The 19,509-nt window shown below is 45.9% G+C and overlaps 1 protein-coding gene and 3 long non-coding RNA genes across 4 annotated transcripts; 2 read left to right on the top strand and 2 right to left on the bottom strand.

The window, feature by feature from the left end:
* Positions 1–1,532: 1,532 nt before the first annotated feature.
* On the bottom strand, positions 1,533–2,140 carry LOC309540578. Its single transcript, XR_014223359.1, has 2 exons — positions 1,872–2,140; positions 1,533–1,811 (listed from the first exon to the last, which is right to left on the bottom strand). It is a non-coding gene; the product is annotated as an uncharacterized lncRNA (long non-coding RNA).
* A 6,898-nt stretch (positions 2,141–9,038) lies between these two features.
* On the top strand, positions 9,039–10,980 carry LOC309541086. The gene is made up of 6 exons (XR_014223626.1): positions 9,039–9,351; positions 9,499–9,615; positions 9,763–9,836; positions 9,953–10,055; positions 10,162–10,245; positions 10,891–10,980. It is a non-coding gene; the product is annotated as an uncharacterized lncRNA (long non-coding RNA).
* Positions 10,981–11,203: 223 nt separating this feature from the next.
* On the top strand, positions 11,204–12,018 carry LOC309540549. The gene is made up of 2 exons (XR_014223341.1): positions 11,204–11,290; positions 11,975–12,018. It is a non-coding gene; the product is annotated as an uncharacterized lncRNA (long non-coding RNA).
* Positions 12,019–12,958: 940 nt separating this feature from the next.
* Positions 12,959–19,428, bottom strand: RHNO1 (RAD9-HUS1-RAD1 interacting nuclear orphan 1). The gene is made up of 3 exons (XM_082237464.1): positions 19,374–19,428; positions 17,510–17,775; positions 12,959–16,427 (listed from the first exon to the last, which is right to left on the bottom strand). The coding sequence occupies exons 2-3, from the start codon at positions 17,672–17,674 to the stop codon at positions 15,756–15,758; spliced, it is 837 nt and encodes a 278-aa protein (XP_082093590.1). The 5' UTR covers positions 17,675–17,775; positions 19,374–19,428; the 3' UTR covers positions 12,959–15,755.
* Between the last annotated feature and the right edge of the window lie 81 nt (positions 19,429–19,509).

Below are 19,509 nucleotides of genomic sequence, written 5' to 3'. Positions count from 1 at the left end.
ACAAATAAAAAACTGCTGCATTTTTTATCCACTGATCTATAATTACCGGTACTTTCATTCTAAGAATCTTGGCCATCCAGCTGAAGTAGCCAACACATACATGGGCAAGCTGTCATTCTGTCACTCCCAAAGGGAACTGTACAGAAAAATTGGCCGCTTCCAGTGGTTATGGCATTCCCCGAGATGCTGCCCAGGACGCAAGACCTGCCTGCCAAGCAGATGGTCCAATCCTGCGCTATGGAGATGCCTAGCCTGCCTGGAAGGGTGTGGGGCTGGTCTTCCTTTGGGAATAGGGTTGCAGGAAGAAGGATGTGAAATAAAGATGCAGCCCAGCTGCAGGCGGAACAGCAGGTGCCTCTGAGTCCTGACAGAGGAGCATCACCACTCAGCAGGGGCCAGGTGGAGCCTGGTCCGGGGGGGGGGTTGCCACGGTGACAAGTGGGGGAATGTTCAGGGATGCAGGAGAGGATATATTGCCTGATAATACCCTTTCCAACTTGTGTTAATAAGTTTACAATTTTACCAGAGTAACATTCCCCCTTTTAAACTTGCAGCGGATGCGTTTGCTCAGGCTCGCTAAAGCAGGCTTCTTCAACCTTGGCCCTCCAGGTGTTTTGAGACTACAATTCCCATCATCCTTGACCACTGGTCCTGCTAGCTAGGGATCATGGGAGTTGTAGGCCAAAAACATCTGAAGGGCTGAGGTTGAAGAAGCCTGCGCTAAAGCCTCTATAATAACTGTTCTGGTATTTCCCCCCTATTCGCTCATAAAAGATAAGACACGACACAGTCTTCTACAAAAGTATAAAAAGGTTTACTCACGTATCATTCTGTTCACATTCGGATCCCAGAAGGCAGACTTAGCTTAGAAAAGTAAAATACACTTGGAAATGATTCCATAAGAAGACAGTCCCTTTGTCCTCTCTTGGCTGGAGCCAAGGGGGCATCTTTGGCTAAGCAGATGTTGCTTCTTCAATGCATGCAGTGAAAGAGAAAGAGATGGCTGCCCTGCCCTGTGCTTTTGTCATTACCTGCACAGGTGAGGCCACACCCGCCTCTAGTTACATGCAGAGGAACTCTAGAAATGTTGTACTTGACTACTCTTGTGTTTCACATCCCACAACAAGGACCTGCCCTCCTTTGTGACATCTCCTACTTTGGAGGTCTTTAAGCAGAGGCTTGAAAACCATATGTCAGGAGTGCTCTGATGGTGTTTCCTGCTTGGCAGGGGGTTGGACTCGATGGCCCTTGTGGTCTCTTCCAACTCTATGATTCTATGATTCTATGATCTCTTGCTTCTCCTTTAAAAGCCACTGACTTGCAGGCGGCCATTGTGGGTTAGTGTGGAGAGGTCAGAGGAGAGAGGAGAGAGGAGGTGGCGCAGTTGGTGGACAGTAGGCGGAGGATTAGTGAATTGTTCTTTTTTCGTTTTCTTATTTTGATTTCATTTATTACTTTTATTTGATTTATTTGATTTGATTTGATTTATTTTGATTTTATTTTATTTTATTTTAACACTTTTATTTATTTCATTGTTTGTTCTTTGTTTTAATATTTTTGTTTTTTTGTGCACATCTGTGCATATTCTGTATATATTTTGTATATTTTTATTTTTTACATAGAGCAGTAGTTAGGGTTAAGTGTAGGGTTAGGTATAGACTTAGGGCAGGGGTTGGGGTTGGGGTCAAATTTAGGCTTGGGTGGGCATTTTAGATAGTTACTTTAGATAGGAGGATGGGATCTTTTTGTGGACAACATGGGCAGGCTGTAAGTAGCATCGCTTTCTCTTCATCTCTGGGGGCGGGGTGAGTCTTGGGGTCCCCTGCACAGCCTTGGCTCTCTGTAAAGGCCTGGTCTTCATTCAATACCACAAACTGGGAGGTTTTTCTGGCGGAAACCTGAGTATCAGGTTTGTCCCTGTCCCTCCCTTGACCTCCACCTTACACCCATTCAGTAAAACAAAGGAAAATATATACATGGTCCTGTTTCTCAGCCAAGTTGAGTACCCCCTATTGTCCTGGCCAAGTCCCCAATCCATGTAGGTTGGATCCACTCTTGTCTTTGAGATGGCTACCTGTCTGGCACCCAGAGACCAGGAGGGCAGTGATTATCACCCAGGCAGAAGGGTTGCTGTGTACGTGGTCTCATGCTTCAGGGATGATGGCTGCCCCTAGCCATGTCCCAAGTGCCTCCTCTGGTCGCCATTTTCCTTCTGAACAGAAAAGTGTGTTTAAGGCAGATCAAAGAAAAGGTTTTGCCAAAGAACAATTGCTATTTAGCACCATTATATTGCGAACCAATAGGAAATTATTATCAAAAATGTACACTCTATTATTGGACTATGATTTGATGGATGAAGAGGTAAAAGAAACAATGGTCAAATGGGCACAAGATATCGGCCATACTATATATTTAGAACAATGGGAGAAACTCTGTCGCGAGGATATTCGCTTTACTGCCTGCTATACGACAAAGGGGAAATTTAAAAAAATGCTTTACAGGTGGTATTTAACACCAGTTAAACTCGCCAAAATTTATAAATTAAAATCCAACCTTTGTTGGAAATGTAACAAAGAACCTGGATGATAATTCATATGTGGTGGGGTTGCAAGGAAATAAAGAAGTTTTGGGGAATAATACATGCGGAACTTAAGAAAATGCTAAAAAGAACCTTGATAAAAAATCCCGAAGCTTATCTGTTAGGGTTGGTGGGCAAAGACATACCACATATGAAAAAAGCAATATTTTTATATGCAACAACAGCTGCCAGGGTAGTGATTGCTACTATAATAAATAATAATAATAAATTTTATTTATATCCTGCCCTCCCCAGCCAAAGCTGGGCTCAGAGCGGCTGACAACAGTAAAATGATAAAACATTATAAAATCATTTCATTACAAAATTAATTAATTAATTTCTGGCATTGTTGGCCAGAAAATGTTAAAGAAGGATAGAACTTTTTTAATGTATGCAACCACAGCAGCAAGAATACTTATTGCAAAATATTGGAAGACACAAGATTTACCCACGCTGGAAGAGTGGCAGACGCAATTGATGGATTACATGGAATTGGCGGAAATGACTGGCAGAATCCGAGACTTGGGAGAAGAAACAATGGAAGAGGACTGGAAAAAATTTAAGGACTATTTACAAAAATATTATAAGTTATATGAATGTTAAGAATTTGCATGATTTGGAAAATCCAGCTTCAGCAACAAGATTTGGAGATACAGGAAACTAAGTTATAAATTATGAAAGAGCTAAAGTTTAATGTAATATTATATTTAATTTATGGCAAAAGCATATTGATAATAAGTATCTTAAACTTAAAATATAATATTTGGAAAGTACAAAGAAACGCGAAACAAGGTAATAATTTGCTGATATTTTTATTGTTAAGAATGCAGGGTGAGGGAGATGTGGGGAAGTTCAATTGGTTATGAAAAAATGTCTTGGAAATTTGGATTTCTTTCTTCTTTTTTCTTCTTTCTGTTATTTCTGTCTTAGATCTGACTTTATATCTGTATTTAAAAAAAGCAATAATAAATTTTTTTTTTTAAAAAAATTAAATGGAAATCTCAGGACATACCAACAAAGGAAGAGTGGATTTGTAAATTAAGCGAGTATATAGAATTGGCAAAATTAACTTCAATTATAAGATACCAATCAAATCAAAAGTTAAGAATGGACTGGAAGTATTTCGAAGATATATAATCAAAATATTGTTCTAAAATATTGTCAAAATATTGTTCTAAAAATGACATGTTAATAGGCTTAGAATAAAAAATGTAAGCAATAACAAAACAAATATAGAAAGAAGGAAAAATCAGAATTTAACAAAAATAATTTATTATAGAATGCAAGGAAAAAAGGTAGAAAGAAATATAAAGAAGCCAAATTGCTGTGGAGGGAAGTAGAGGGTGGGTGGTGGGTTTTATAAGTAAGTGTATAATTATGCAACTGTTGTAATTTAGATATTATATTTTATGTGAGGGAATCATTGGGAATTTTGGTTATTATGTTATATATGTTAAGTTTAAATAAAGATATTTGAAAATTAAAACAACAACATGTTTTTAGATTGGCCTTGAGAGAGTCTTTAAACCTCTTTTGTTGGCCACCAGCATTATGCCTTCCATTTTTAAGTTTGGAATAGAATAGTTGCTTTGGAAGACGATAATCAGGCATCCGAATCACACGATCTGTCCAACCAAGTTGGTGTTGAAGAATCCTTGCTTCAACACTGGTGATCTTTGCTTCTTCCAGGACACTGGTATTAGTTTGCCTGCCTTCCCAAGTGGTGTGTTACATTTTTCGGAGAAACCATTGATTGTCGAGTTGCAGCTCGGCATCCAAAGAAAAATCAGTCTCACACCATGATAGGTTCCGAAATATGGCTGCTCCTAGGGCTAATGCAGCACAGCTTTTATTGTGTGAAAGATACAAAATACAAGCAAGCAATTTGTTCTCAGCCAGCAGATAAGGACCTTCGCACTAGACCGTTCGAGCATCAGGCCATGCTACGTTAGCCAATCATATAGGACAGCACGAGCTGTTCACGCGCTGTTCATGCTCCAAAGATGCTTCTAGCTATGAAATCACCCTGCAACAATAAGAACTTTGCTCATGCTCTCATGTACAAGCAATCATTTTCCCACATGTCCCCTTTTCTTGTTTATATTATTAGAGGAAAAGAGGGACCATCATTCCAAATCGTACACTTCATTGCCTAAGCGTCTACACTTTGCAACATAAACTCCTCTTGTAACCCCTGTGGTGGGCCGTGGTCGGTACCACCATGCAGTGCATTGGGAAATCAAAGAGGGTATGCATTGAATGCAACAACACACCATAATGAAGCCAGCAATACATGCAATTACAATCAATAATATATTTCTTAACCATAATCCATTAGGCAACTGTCAGGGCTGCTACCCAGTCCCAGCTCACATAGGACCACGCTACCAGCGTTCACGTTATACAGGTTCCATTTCCAAACTGCAATGTGCAGCCCTACGTCTTCTATGTCAGGCCGGCGAAGATCCGTCTGAGTCTCCGCCTCTAGCACACCAGCTTAATACCCTAGCCTTGCTCCATCTCCTGCGCCTCTCCTTAACGTCTCTGGGTCCTTCTGCCTGGGGTTTCCCCCTGCTCTCCCCCCTTGCTCTGACCGCTGGCGCTCCCTTCTGGGAATCCCCGGACTCACTGGACAGGCTCGGGGATCTCGGGTCGTCATCCCCACTCATCCCTCCTTCGTATTCCTCCCCCTCGCTCTCTGTTTCCTCCCTTCTCTGCGTCTCTGCTCCTGAACCCCTGACAGCAACCAAGAAAATAAGCAATCCCATGGATCAAAACCTTCAGGTGGATTCAAAGGATTATGGGCTATCATTTGTTCCATATAATCAATAGTAGCAGAGATATTGGTCGATTGATCAGTTATATACATACAGCAATGAGAATGAATTAAGGCACAAATTTCACCTTTAGATGCAAAGATTACATTTAAAGCATAAAAAGTTTATAAAACAACTTCTCTTATTTCTGACATTTCTTTGTTAATCATTTTTAAAGCCAAGATGGTGGAATTGAACAAATTTTCTGTCCAGTTTGCCAATTTATGCAGATCACGGTAATTCATGGCTGCACCTAAAGAAGGCAGAAGGGACCTAGAGATTGAGAAATAGGTGATTGTACTTCCCTTCTGTTACGCAAACGGACCGTTGGGAGCTTATCTATTTTATACACCAAGGGTACCACTATACCTAACGTGCAGGTACCAAAAAAGGCAGAGGGGATTTCTTTGTAGGCATGTGTGCCACAAAATAACCATAAATCAGATTGAAGCAAACATGTAGTTCTGCTGCTCTTTCTCATCCAGTCGAACCAAACATAAAAGTCTCTACACGCAGCTTGTTGTTCATAGGTCATGTAAGTTGTGACATTATTAACTAAAACCTTTGGTCTGCCACTCATGGTTGTAACATTAAGAAAACAAGAAGATCCATTAATGTATTCATATGTCCAATTACAATATGGATAATGACCTAAAAATTTTTTGCTATTGTGATTAAAATGAAAACAATAAGGAGCTAATTCTACAAGCAATAGAAATACAGGAGGTAAACTTATGCGATTGTCCTTCATATTATTGCTAATCTTATATGAAGCATTTATAGGAATGCTAGAATACCACCACCCAAAAAAAGGTTCAAAGCTTTGAGAAGCTTTTTAAAATCATTTTTCTCAGCAGCTAAAAGGCACTAGCCAAGCATATTCCGCTTGCTGTAACTGAAAGATTGCAACAAGGTCGAAAACAGAGCCCATTGTCTCCACAGGCCTTGCTAAAGAACCATATTGCAACTTTCTGTCCGGGAACCATGCCAAAGCACAAGAATGAAACAACTGGAACACACTAAAATCCCTCACCCCCTCCCTTGCCAAGAGTCCACAATAGTTCCAAGACAGCCCTCTGTACATGCTCAGGGGAACACATCATAAGGCAGGACTCCTGAGGGAGGAGAAAAAAAAAATATCTGGGGGGTAAAATCCAAGTGATGCCAATAAGGATGAGAATGGTAAATTAGTCCAATGGCTGTTTCTGAGCAACCTGCGTGATATTTCGTGGCTCGATTATTGGCATGTAAAAACCACAATCCAGAAGAAACCACACAGCCATTTCTGCAGATACAGGAGCCCATTTGCTGTAAATAGGTCTGATGTATTGCTCCTTGTACTGCTGAGTCAAAAGTCCAAGCCCAACGAAACGTGATGACACAGATGGGATGGTTGCTATTAGGGGGCAAAACCCAAGCGATGCCGGTCTGACGAGGGCATCCTTCAAAGCCAGGTTCATTTCCCAGACAAGAGGCGGCAAAACTGTAACGATAAGTGGTAGAAACGGTAGCTTCCCAGGGGGAAGGGGGGCCAACGCGATAGGGTTGAAGATGGCCTTTCAACGTGCCAGGAAACACTGGAACAGCTGTGGAAGGTGACTTCATCCAGGGCACATCAATATGGCGATGTCTCCAACTGCAATGCGGGTTGAGGTCAGGTGAGAGGTCATCACCGGCAAACAGCGTAAAATACGGTTTCAAGGTGCTGGTGTCTCCTTGGGTGAAGACGAGGCAACAGAAGAGCGCCAAGGTCGAACGCAGCGGGCTGGAACCCATCGGGGAACTCCGTCTACGTCAATTGCCGCAAATCCGCAACCCCAGGAAATCAAGGAAGTTGGACCCTTCCACTGTGGATCTGGAAGCAACCTGTAAGACACTAAAGGGCGTTGCAATACTTCTTCCTTCCGGAAATGAAGTTCAGCAGGTGTAAAATCCTTATTGTGGGGATACAAGAGATGATTTAGAATAAACAATACTTGATGTACAGCATTAGGTATTTCAGATACAGTAGGCGATCGACCTCCCAATTGCTTGTTGAGAAGGGTCTTAAAGGTCAAATGAGAACGGGCACCAAATGTCGAGTTGCAGCTCGGCATCCAAAGAAAAATCAGTCTCACACCATGATAGGTTCCGAAATATGGCTGCTCCTAGGGCTAATGCAGCACAGCTTTTATTGTGTGAAAGATACAAAATACAAGCAAGCAATTTGTTCTCAGCCAGCAGATAAGGACCTTCGCACTAGACCGTTCGAGCATCAGGCCATGCTACGTTAGCCAATCATATAGGACAGCACGAGCTGTTCACGCGCTGTTCATGCTCCAAAGATGCTTCTAGCTATGAAATCACCCTGCAACAATAAGAACTTTGCTCATGCTCTCATGTACAAGCAATCATTTTCCCACAATTGATGGAATATTTCAAGGAGTTGGAGATGGCGTTTATAAGTGGTCCATGTTTCACAAGCGTACAGCTGGGTTGGTAGTACAAGAGCCTAGACTGAAACACAAAATACCGGTACTAGTTTCAATGGACCAAGAATGGTTTTCATGGCTGGTTCTGACTTTCCCCTTTTCTCAGTGGGAATTCCTACTTGTAGAGCAGAGGCCGCGGCTGGTCGGCAGCTGCAGTGCCTGTGTGCTTTGTTCTGTTGTTGTTGTTGTTTAGTCGTTTAGTCGTGTCCGACTCTTCATGACCCCATGGACCAGAGCACACCAGGCACTCCTGTCTTCCACTGCCACCTGCAGTTTGGTCCAACTCATGTTGGTAGCTTTGAGAACACTGTCCAACCATCTCGTTCTCTGTCATCCCCTTCTCTTTGTGCCCTCAGTGCTTTGTTCTAGACAGACTGCTGTTTCGTGGCGCTCACTGGTTGTTATTGGACAGTTCTTTGGATAGCCTGAGCGGATTGGTTGAGTGCCTTGTGAGCGAAAGGCTCAGCCTTCATTAGGGCAAATGTTCTACCCTTATTTATGGGAGCCTTTGGAATAGAAAAAGGAAAGGACTGTGTCAGGATGTGTTTTGTGGGGACATCTGCAGAAGTGAAGGTGTTGATTTGGGGTACAGTCAGGGGGGGTATGGTGCCTTCTGGAGGGGGAAACCCCCCGCCACCCTTTCCAAAAATTCCGGTAACAATGTTAAGAATGACCCAAAGCTCTCCCCTCTCCCTGTTTTTTTCATTTGATTCATGAAATTTATACACTGCTTGACTGCATGAATGGAGGGCCAGGCTCTCTGGGTCCTGGCATGGCCATAGCTCTTGAACCCAGACCACTTGGGACCTCCTTTCTCTCTTTGCCAGCCCTTCATGCTCTGGGCTGCCTCTTTCAGGCTCTGATGATGCCCCTTCAGGTCACTGAACTGCAGAGAGATGGAAGGAATTGGTCATGATGGGCTGGCAAAGATCAATTAGGCTCCACATATGTATTTCTGTTCTGCCAATTCGGAAGGTTCACTGTTTTCTCCAGATGCCCCTCCTCACACACAACCCCCCCCCAAGAATTGGGGCTGCCGGCATCTGAGTCGCTCTCTCCTCTCATCTCTTCTAGGATCAGGTGCTTAAGGTGCCTGTTCAGACGCTGCCACAGTGTGGCCTCCCAGCAGACCCACAGCAGCCCGTGGCGCCAGGTGAGGAAGCGGCCCTCCTTTTTCGAACAGAGGAGGGCAGGAATGGGCCAACCTGTTTTGTGGGGTCCAGTGAAGGAAGCAGGGAGCTGGGCTGCGGGGCATGGCTGGGTGGCAGTTGTCAGGGGGAGGGGCACCTTCCCTGGGGAGCCACATTCTGGGGAAAGGAGGCCAGGACTGGCCCCCAAGGCCTGGGGTGTCCCATCCCTGTAGTAGGACTTGGAATCCAGGAGAGAACTCTTGGAATAGCTTTGCCAGGTGCTCAGGGACGGACTCACCTGTCCCCATGTCCTTCTGTTTGCAGTTCTGCTGCGGTTCCGCATCCCAGCCCCAGGGGTGAGTATTGGAGAAAACAAGAGCAGGGACTGGATCCCTCAGACCTGCCCCCCGCTGCCCGGGCTCTTTGCCCCCCCACTCTGCACTCTCAAATGCGGAGAAGCCCTCCCCTCACGAGGAACTGACAGCCTGACTTTTCCATTTCAGCTGCTGGAGGATGAACAGATCTACCTCCTGGGGGTCATCCAGAGCTGCCAGGCAGCTGAGCTCAGGGGGCTCCGATCCCTGAAGTGCTCCAAGCAGGAGACAGCCCAAGCCATTCTGGTGAGCGATGGGGGGTGTGGGGGGAAGGGGTTGTGCATCTGCGGAGAGGAGGACCCTGCGGCTTAGGGCATGGGGTTGTCATTCCCATGCAAAGCCAAGCCTGGTGTTTGGGGTCGGAGCTGATTTTCCTCCTCTATTCTCTTCTAGGACATATTGGGGCCCCTGGAGCACTTCAGGGATCGCCCCCTGGCCCTTGCCTTGGAGGCCCTCCTCCAGCTAAGGTGAGTGGGGTCTTTGGCGTGGATGGGGTTGTGGGTGGGGGGCAGAACTCTAGGGAGCAGGCAGGAGGGAGAAGGGGGCAAGGGAGACCCTAACCCTCTCCCTTTCATCTCTGCAGCACCATGAGGCCCAAAGTCAGCTGTGATATGATCAGTGCAATCCTGCACAGGACCTTGGAGGCCGTGCTGAAAGGGGCCAAGGAGGAGGAGGAGGAGAGAGAAGTATGTCCTTTGTTTTGACTTCCCTTCACAGGCTCTTTCTTCTTCTTTGTCACACACTTGCAGAATCCAACCCAGCATTCACACTCTCTTCTCTCTTTTCCCGCAGGAACTGAAGAGGCACTTCCGGCTCCTGCTGGGGAGTCTCCTTATGGAAGCCCCCAACCCTGCCACCCTCCTCCAGCTTCTCAGTGTAAGTGTCCCGATGGCATCGGGGTGGTTTTAGGGTTGTCCCTCCCATCCCTTACCCAACGGTCTGCCCCATTTCTGGGGCACAGAGCCTGTTTGGCCCCCAATTTGGCCCAAGACAAAAGCTGGCAAAACCTCATGGTGCAGAAGTGCCAGGGACTCCGTGGTGGGGGCAGTGGGGGGCCCGCTTTGGCCCAGACTGGCCCCTGACTCTGAGACGCTCTTTCCTCCTGCAGGACCTCTGAGGATATGCCCTGGGGGAAAGTGGGGAAGCTCAAGAACTAGCGGCCAGCAGCATTTCCTTGCTGCTGGCCGTTGCCCGGAAATTCCCCAACCTCAGAGTAAGTACCTTGCCTTCTTCTATTCATTTCTTTGGTTACTTCCATCCCCCCAAGATCACATCCCCAAATGATCTTTAAGGCAAATGATGTGGTGTGTGTTCCTGGGGGCCAGGATGAGGCTAGAGGCTTTTCCTGCCCCCTTTCCTGCTGCTGCCCTTCCACCTCTGCCCAGGAGGCTACAGGGCCCAGGGAGGTCCTCTGGAACAAGGGATTGGGCCCAAGACAGAGGGAGATCCGTCCTTCCTGGCTTGGCGCTGCTTCTGTGCTCTCTTGCTCCCATCTGACCCCGATTTTTCTTTCCTCTGCAGATGACAGTAGTTTGGCCGGACCTGGCTTGCTTCCGCCTGAAGCCGAAAGAAGATAAGCCCCACACCTTGGAGACAGCACCCTTTGACTAAAGGCCTGTTGGAAAATCTCATTTTCATTTTCATTCTCATTCTCTTCCATCTAGATGACACCATCATTGAAGATTTATAGGTAGTGCGGACCTCGGGCTCCACTGGACGCCAAATGCACTCAGCAGGTAAGACTTTCTCAGAAGCCCATCTGTAGTTAGAGATGCCCTATTTCATCTGTGAGAGAAGCAGGCACTCCTGGCATCCTGCTTACCTTTTTTCTCTTGCAGGTGACAGAATGATGCCGGCAAGACCTCCTTCTCCATCTTTTCATGGGGGCAGAAGGGACGCAGTGGCTGTGGGACCAGATCAGGTAGGGGCAAGCTGCCTTGTGGGGACAGAGGCCAAGGGGTGGAACAATCTCATGGACTGGTTGGGCACAGAAGAATGGTGGGAGGAAGCAGCTGGACAACCAGAAAGGGAAGACGTCTCAGAGCCCAGGGAGTGGAGGGGGGACAAGGAGAAGCAGTCAGAGGGAGAAGAGGCCGGGGAACCAGGGGAGGGGAGCCAATGGGTCTCAAACCCTCAGTGAGTGAGGGACTTTCCCCTGTGTCAGAAGACAGGCTCCGGCAGATGGAGTGGACGAGATCCAGAGGGAGCTGTTTGTGCACGTGCCGTAGAGGGAAGTGAGGGGCCGATGGGGCTCATCCCCCCGGAAGGGAGGAGCCCGTCGAGGAGAACTCTGATTCTAAACCTCCGCTGCCTCGTAGGATGGCTTTGGGAGAAGAGTGGAGTCCCTAAGATGGTTGAGTGGCATTTTGTAGGCCTCCTTCTGGCAACTCCTGCAGCCCAGCTGGTGTCTTGTGCCTTGCTCTTCTTTCCTCTGGACCACCTCAGGGAGGCTGAGGGGGGTGGGCCTTTCTGTCTGGGCACAGGGTTGACACCTCTGTTTTGGCAAAAGACAGGACAGGGCAGGGGACAGAGAGAGATCCGAAAATTGTTAACATTATTTTGCCTCAAAAGATCTCACGGAATCTTGGGTTTTTCCGTTCCTTAGGATATATGATCTACTCCCTGTGTAACTCCACATGTCAAGAAGAACTGGAAGAGAATGGAATAAAAATAAATATTTTTAATGGATTTTGAATAAATGCTCAATAAATTTCATTGTGTTCATTGTCTTCTGGACACTTTTGCTGTTGCAGCCTAGAATAGCATTAGCATTTTTTGCTGCTGCATCACTCTCAGCTTGACTCATGTTAAGCTTGTGGTCCACTAAGATCCCTAGATCCTTTTTCCTACCAGCAAACCAGGTGTCCCTCATCTTCTATTGGTGCAGTTGGTTCTTCCTGCCAAAGTGCAGAACGTTAGATTGGCTACAGGTCCTCTTTGCTCACCACCAGGGAGTGACCATGTCGCAGTCAGTGCTGCGGTGGCTCCGTGTGGCATTAACACAGTTCAGTGCAATCGCCTGGTGACAATCCAGTTCAGCTGCTGCCAGTGACCTGAGATCTAAGATGTTTGCAGAGCACTGAGTGTTTTGCCTTGGTAGAGCATACCATGTTTGTGACGCTGAGGCTGTGGTATGAGCACAGTTCAGGTAGGCTTTGTCTGTTCTTGTTGTTATTGTTCAGGCCTCTGCGGTTATCCCAGCTGTCATGAACTCTTCCAGCAGGAATAGTAATAGTAATAATAACAATAATTTTATTATTTATACCCCACCCATCTGGTTGGGTTTCCCCAGCAAAACACAAAAAACAGAATAAAACCTCAAACATTAAAAACTTCCCTAAACAGTGGATGCATAATTTTTTTAATGCTGCCCACAGACTAAGACATGACCTACAGTATCATGGCAGTTTTATTTAATTTGAATGAAAAAATCATATGAATTCACGAGGATCCGTTTAAAATAACCTGGATCCACCTTTTACCTGTTTCCCTTATTAGGGAACAAGCCTCACTGAATTCAGCAGGGCTTACTTCTGAGTAATATAGGGCTTCTTTGACAAGAATCCACACGTGAAACTCTGGCAAGGTGTTTATTTTTATGTTTATTTTATTTTTATAATGTTTACATTATTTTTATGTTTACAGCAACTCTGCAAGGGAGAAAACCAGAACTGACCACATCCCTGTGACCCATGAACCCCCACTGCTAGGTCCACCAGACACCAGCTATAGCTGCCAACATCATGAATTCAGTTTCTTACCCACCCTTCAACATAAAGTCCCAAGGCAGGATCTTCCTGGCCTGTCTAATTCAGTATACAGTCATACCTTGGTTTTCTAACAGAATGCATTCAGAAATGTTCGGAAACCAAGGCACGGCTTCCAATTGGCCGCAGGAGCTTTCTGCAGCCAAATGGAAGCTGCGGAAGCCGTGCTGGACGTTCAGCTTCCGAGACAAAATTTGCAAACTGGAACACCTCCTTCCAGGTTTGCGGTGTTCAAATTCCATGTTGTTCATGAACTAAGCTGTTCGAAAACAAAGGCACAACTGTAATTGACACTAAAAGGCAGTGGCTCCCTGGGGTTTCAGGCAGGATTCATCCCCACCTCTAACTGGCAACATCAGGGATTGTACCTAGGATTTTCTACATTACCCTCCCCAAGTTAATTATTTACAAAATATGAACCCACATACGTCAAATTTGATTTACACAAAATTTGTGGCCAGCTCTTGGTTTCTGGGGGCCCTTGGGCGCCTCCACTTCCTCAAACTACACCTTCTTAAAGCCACTCCTTCAAACTAATGTGGGGCAACCTTCTATTGCTAAAGGCAAGTTTGAGGATTCAGTAGATGTCTTCTTAATTCTGCCAATAACCTTAGCTGGCTGCCTCCAGGAACTACAATTGTCTGCAAGGGATTCCGTCATGGCAAGGTGAATGTTGCCAGCCTTCATGTCACGTTTGCAGACATCTTTGTAACACCGAGTTGATCTGCCAACGGGCCTGGTGCATGAAACCAGCTCCCCATAGAGCACATCCTTCAGGATCCTGCCATCTTCTATTCTGTAGACATGACCCAGCCAGGATAGACATTGCTGAGACAGAAGTGAGAACATACTGGGAATCTGGGCTCAGGAGAGCACATCTTTCTTTGAGACTCTATCCTACCATGTGGTGCCCCAAATCTTCCTGATGCAGGTAGGTAGCCTTGTTGGTCTGCTGTAGTCGAAACAAAATAAAAAAAATTCCTTCCAGTAGCACCTTAAAAAGGTATAGGGACCCCTGACCATTAGGTCCAGTCGTGGCCGACTCTGGGGTTGCGGCACTCATCTCTCTTTATTGGCCGAGGGAGCCGGCGTACAGCTTCCAGGTCATGCGACCAGCATGACTAAGCCGCTTCTGGCGAACCAGAGCAGCACACGGAAACGCCATTTACCTTCCCGCCGGAATGGTACCTATTTATCTACTTGCACTTTGATGTGCTTTTAAACTGCTAGGTTGGCAGGAGCAGGGACCGAGCAATGGGAGCTCACCCCGTCCCGAGGATTCGAACTGCTGACCTTCTGATCGGCAAGTCCTAGGCTCTGTGGTTTAACCCACAGTGCCACCTGCACCTTAGAGACCAACTAAGTTTGTTATTGAACTTTTGTGTGCATGCACACTTCTTCAGATACGAAAGCTCATACCAATAAAAAAACTTAGTTGGTCTCTAAGGTGCTTCCTGATGCAGTGCATGTGGAAGGCACTTAGCTGTTGCTTCTGGTGAATGTAAGTTACTGATGACTCACCACCATAAAGCAGAATGCCGAACACTTGGCCTGAGGAAATAATTTAGGATTTTGTGATTTAAAGGGCCACAAAAATTAAGTTGTAAAGCAAACTGCTTTATTAATAAAATGTTTGTCACTGCATTTTTTAATAACCACACTGACAGGACAATGCTTTTATTAGGGTATTTTTTAAAAACACACAAAATAATCACTAAGCTTTGTACGATGTTATAGGGAGTGGTAAATATGTGGGATGGGGTTCCATGTTTTAAGTTCATATTGACTCCTTGCCCGCCTGCCCCCGACTGAATAAATAAAAGGTGCCTGGGCTCCCACAACTCATGCAAACTCATGTCCTCCAGAACCAAAAGCTATGTTGTTTTACACCATATTGTCCCACAGACTAATTTTGCTGAAGGATGAAGCAATTAATCATAAAATGAAATAGCTTTTATAGAGAAAATCTGCATGAAGCATCCTCTGTGAATATATACAAAGAATGAGATAACCCAAAACATGTCTGTGTTGACTGGTCTAATGAAAAATATAAAGAGGCATTTCCCCCATGCCCTCCCTCTTTCCAAGAGCAGCAAAGGCACAAAAGCATGAACAAGTAATTCCTTCCAGCACTGCTGTAAGTAAATCAGGGTAATTTCCTACATGAAGCATAATAGAGGCAGTAAAGACTGTACAACACTGCTGGCTGTCTCCATACTGAAGTCATGGCAGAGATCATTAGTGAAGTCATGGAATACAGAAATAACTTGGTACTGTATTCATTTAAACTAGGGGAGGTACGATAAGGAATGTCTTTCCAGAAACACCAGACCTTTTTGGTTTGATTGATTTATAAAATGCCCCTGTGCTTTATCTTGCAAGTATACCACCTTCTCAAATTATTTAGACAGTTTATCATACACAAAAACCTTTTGTTCAATCTATTTTTCCACTCCAGGTTTAGAAGTACTGAAAGCAGTTTTTGACAGAGGCATTGCTGCTTTTGGTATCCGGCTGTCACTTCTAGGCAAACACGTTTGCATTTTTTAAACTATAAAAACCTGCAAAATCTGTTTGGACTGGATGAACACACCACAAATAGAGATCGATCTTTCAAAACTATTGGCTATCTTCAGCCCCACTAAGCACTGGACTCATTTGTGTCTTCACTAAGACGTCCCTGGTGCTCAGCATTCCTTTTTCTCTGAGGTATTTCATTAAGAGAGATCGACTCCGCCATGTTACCTTAACTCCATATTCGTCCTCAGGAGTGTCCTTGACCAGCACAGATGTAGCCTCAAAGTCATTAGAAATATCCTCACCAACTTGATTACTAAATGGGCCAGGAGTAAAGCTATCCATTTGGGGCAGACAATAATTATGGGCCTCAACGGAGGGCTGTTCTGGAGTGCATCTCTCTGGGGGGCTGAATGCAACTGGGTCAGCATAAGGAGATAAGGGGCAGGGACAAAGATTTTCCATCCCAGCCCTAGAATTGCTTGTAGGGCTGACGGAAGCTGGAGTAGAAAGAGCCCTTGGCTGGTTACAGCATGTCTCAAAGTTTCCTGCTTGTCCACCAAAGTCCAAAGGGTGTTGTGAAGTCCCCACAGCACAGGATTCTGTTTTTGCATTCTCAAACATTAGTGGAGAAAACTTGTAGGCTGCAGGCCTCCAACGCCTTCCTGCCACCACAGGGATGGCATGGTTGGTATCCTTTATTTTCACGTTTGGGGAACCGTGGCACCACCTCTGGAGACCCAGTGATCTGGCACTCTCAAACTGTGGAATTATCTGAGAAAAATAAGCAATAATAATAAGCTAACACAAGCATCCCTATTTCAAATACCTTAATGTACACTCTTAGTAATCTTTGCAATAGTTCTGCAACAGAAGTCTGTATTATCCCCATATTACAGTTGAAGGCAGTGTAAGAAATTAGCAGATGATGGATAAATGCTTCATTTAACCCTTTGCTATGCATATTCTAAATCAAGGGTTTCGAAACCTTCTACCCCCAGGGCCCATGTAAGAAGACTAAGAATTACTCAGTCACAAGATGGAAGTACAAGAGTGGAGCCATTAATAAGTGGGCAGAGGTAGGGATTGGCTTATCAGCTCCGATGACCGATACCATTTTCTCATTGATAGCCAAACCCTCTTTGGAAATTGCTAGAAAGGGTTGTGCAAACATTATATTGTATTTATATTCATTTTCTAAATATCCAGATTTTAAAAAACAAAACCAAATCTCATGCATGTGATTTACAGTTATCCTATGCGTATTTTCTCAAAAGTACGACTCACTGGGTTCAAGAGGTTACATCCAAGTAAATGTGCATGCAATTGTTACCTTATTATTTTATTTATTATTTCCCTCTCATGAAGAGAAGTAAGGCACCAAACTGCCAGAATTATGAGCAAAATAAGCACCGTAATGGTTTCATAGCTGCAAGCTGAGCTCTTCCTTGTCTTCTGTTGGCAATTTCCAGAAAGACAGTTACAAAATCAGTGTCCCACAGCACCATAAAAAAACAGAATTCCACTGAAATAACTGTCTCCAGGACTGAAAGAGAATTTGGGGGTATGAACAGTTTTAAACTATTTTGTAGGCCAAAATAATCTAAAGCGATAGTTGTACAGGTAAAGAGAGATAAGAATAATTAACAAGAGCTGGGTTTTCCAAGGAAATATGGGCAGGCAAGCTTTAAAAAAAAGAAGAAGAATAACTTGTGGTCTTATTTTGCAAGGCAAGGGCAGGATAGTGAGCTTTTGAACATAGAGCACAGAAAACAGTGAGGACACCAAGCAAGCGCTGCAGTTGTGCATTAACAGTACATCCCCACAATATAAAGGAAAAGACAAGAAGACCATACCCAAGTACTCCCAATCTGATTTACTGGTTTGGTGGGTACACATCTTGGACTGCTCCCTGGATGAAGTGGCGTCCCATAGGGGTACACAAGCCCCTCTTTGGGGGCCTCAGTGAACAAGAGCTCTCCTTTCCATCCTTTGCTCAGACGCCTCCTCTTTGGAGGCATCAACAGCTTCGAATAAAATGTTCAGCTTCATGGTGTCCCCCAATGTCAGCGGGGAAAAACCGAATGGCACTCCTTACGAGTGGGACAATCTGCTTGTAGACCTGCAGAGAGAAAAACAGTGCGCTTCTGCCATCAATTGTTTGCTTGAAATCTTCTTGCATTCTAGCTCAAGCACAACGATCTCCACAAAAATGAATTTATCTTTAATATGGTGGACACCCCTCCCTTGGTTGCCTTCTGATGCTCCCGGTCATAGCTGTCAACTTTTCCCTTTTCTTGCGAGGAATCCTATTCGGAATAAGGGAATTTCCCTTTAAAAAAGGGAAAAGTTGACAGCTATGCTCCCGATTCTTAACTTTTTAAAAAGAAACCGAGGGGGGCTCCTCTCCAAGCCATCTGCCCCCCTCGGTTCCCTGGCAGCCCTGCTGATGATGATAATAATAATAATAATAATAATAATAATAATTTATTATTTATACCCCACCCATCTGGCTGAGTCCCCCCAGTCAGCGGCTTCCAACAAAACACTAAAATACAATAACCTATTAAACATTAAAAGCTTCCCTAAACAGGGCTGCCTTCAGATGTCTTCTAAAAGTCTGGTAGTTATTTTTCTCTTTGACATCTGATGGGAGGGCATTCCACAGGGTGGGCACCACCACCAAGAAAGCTCTCTGCCTGGTTCCCTGTAGCTTTGCTTTTCGCAATGAGGGAACCGCCAGAAGGCCCTCGGCACTGGACCTCAGTGTACGGGCAGAATGATGGGGGTGGAGACACTCCTTCAGGTATACAGGACCAAGGCCGTTTAGGGCTTTAAAGGTCAGCACCAACACCTTAAATTGTGCTCGGAAACGTACTGGGAGCCAATTTAAGTCTTTCAAGACCAGTGTTATATGGTCTCGGCGCCCGCTCCCAGTCACCAGTCTAGCTGCTGCATTCTGGATTAATTGCAGTTTCCGTGTCACCTTCAAAGGTAGCCCCACACAGAGCGCACTGCAGTAGTCCAAGCGGGAGATAACCAGAGCATGCACCACTCTGGCAAGACAGTCCGTGGTCAGATAGGGTCTCAGCCTGCGTACCAGATGGAGCTGGTAAACAGCTGCCCTGGATACAGAATTGACCTGCGCCTCCATGGACAGCTGTGAGTCCAAAATGACTCCCAGGCTGCGCACCTGGTCCTTCAGGGGCAGTTACCCCATTCAGGACCAGGGAGTCCTCCACACCAGCCCGCCCCCTGTCCCCCAAGAACAGAACTTCTGTCTTGTCAGGATTCAACCTCAATCTGGTTGCCACCATCCATCCTCCAACTGCCTCCAGGCACTCACATAGGACCTTCACCACCTTCACTGGTTCTGATTTGAAAGAGAGGTAGAGCTGGGTACCATCCGTATATTCAGTGGCGTAGCGTGGGTTGTCAGCACCCGGGGCAAGGCAAGTAATTTGCGCCCCCTAACCCGTGGATTTGCGCCCCCTAATCCTAACCCCCAGATGTTGCGCCCGGTGCAGCCCGCCCCCCCTGCACCCCCCCCGCTACGCCACTGCGTATATTGATGGCCACCCAGCCCAAACCCCCTGATCTCTCCCGGCCCCTTTCCTTGTTTCGGCTGAGCATGTGGCCCGCAGCCTCCTTAGAGGGTCCTGCCGCGGCCCCCTCCCCGAGGGCCGCCCCCCCGCTTGGGGGCAGCGCCGCCAGACGCACCGCGATCTCGGAGGGATCCCGCCGAAGCCCCCGCTCCGGAGCGCGGCCTTGTCTCCGCCCACAGCCCGCCGAAGCCCCGCCCCCGCTCTAGGCACCCTGACGTTCTCCGCTCTTCTTCTGCCCCGATGCCGATTGG

Source organism: Podarcis vaucheri, assembly GCF_965113315.1.
Source record: "Podarcis vaucheri genome assembly, chromosome: 9".
Taxonomy (NCBI): domain Eukaryota; kingdom Metazoa; phylum Chordata; class Lepidosauria; order Squamata; family Lacertidae; genus Podarcis; species Podarcis vaucheri.
The sequence above is the reverse complement of the archived record's forward strand: the minus strand, read 5'-3'. Positions and strand labels throughout refer to the sequence as shown.

Bases quoted from the DNA above. Each gene is read 5' to 3' on its own strand.
- RHNO1 (XM_082237464.1), bottom strand. From the start codon at position 17,674: ATGCCTCCAAAGAGGAGGCGTCTGAGCAAAGGATGGAAAGGAGAGCTC. The intron at 16,428-17,509 runs GTATGGTCTTCT...TATTTTTCTCAG, and splicing joins ATCAGATTGGGAGTACTTGG to ATAATTCCACAGTTTGAGAG.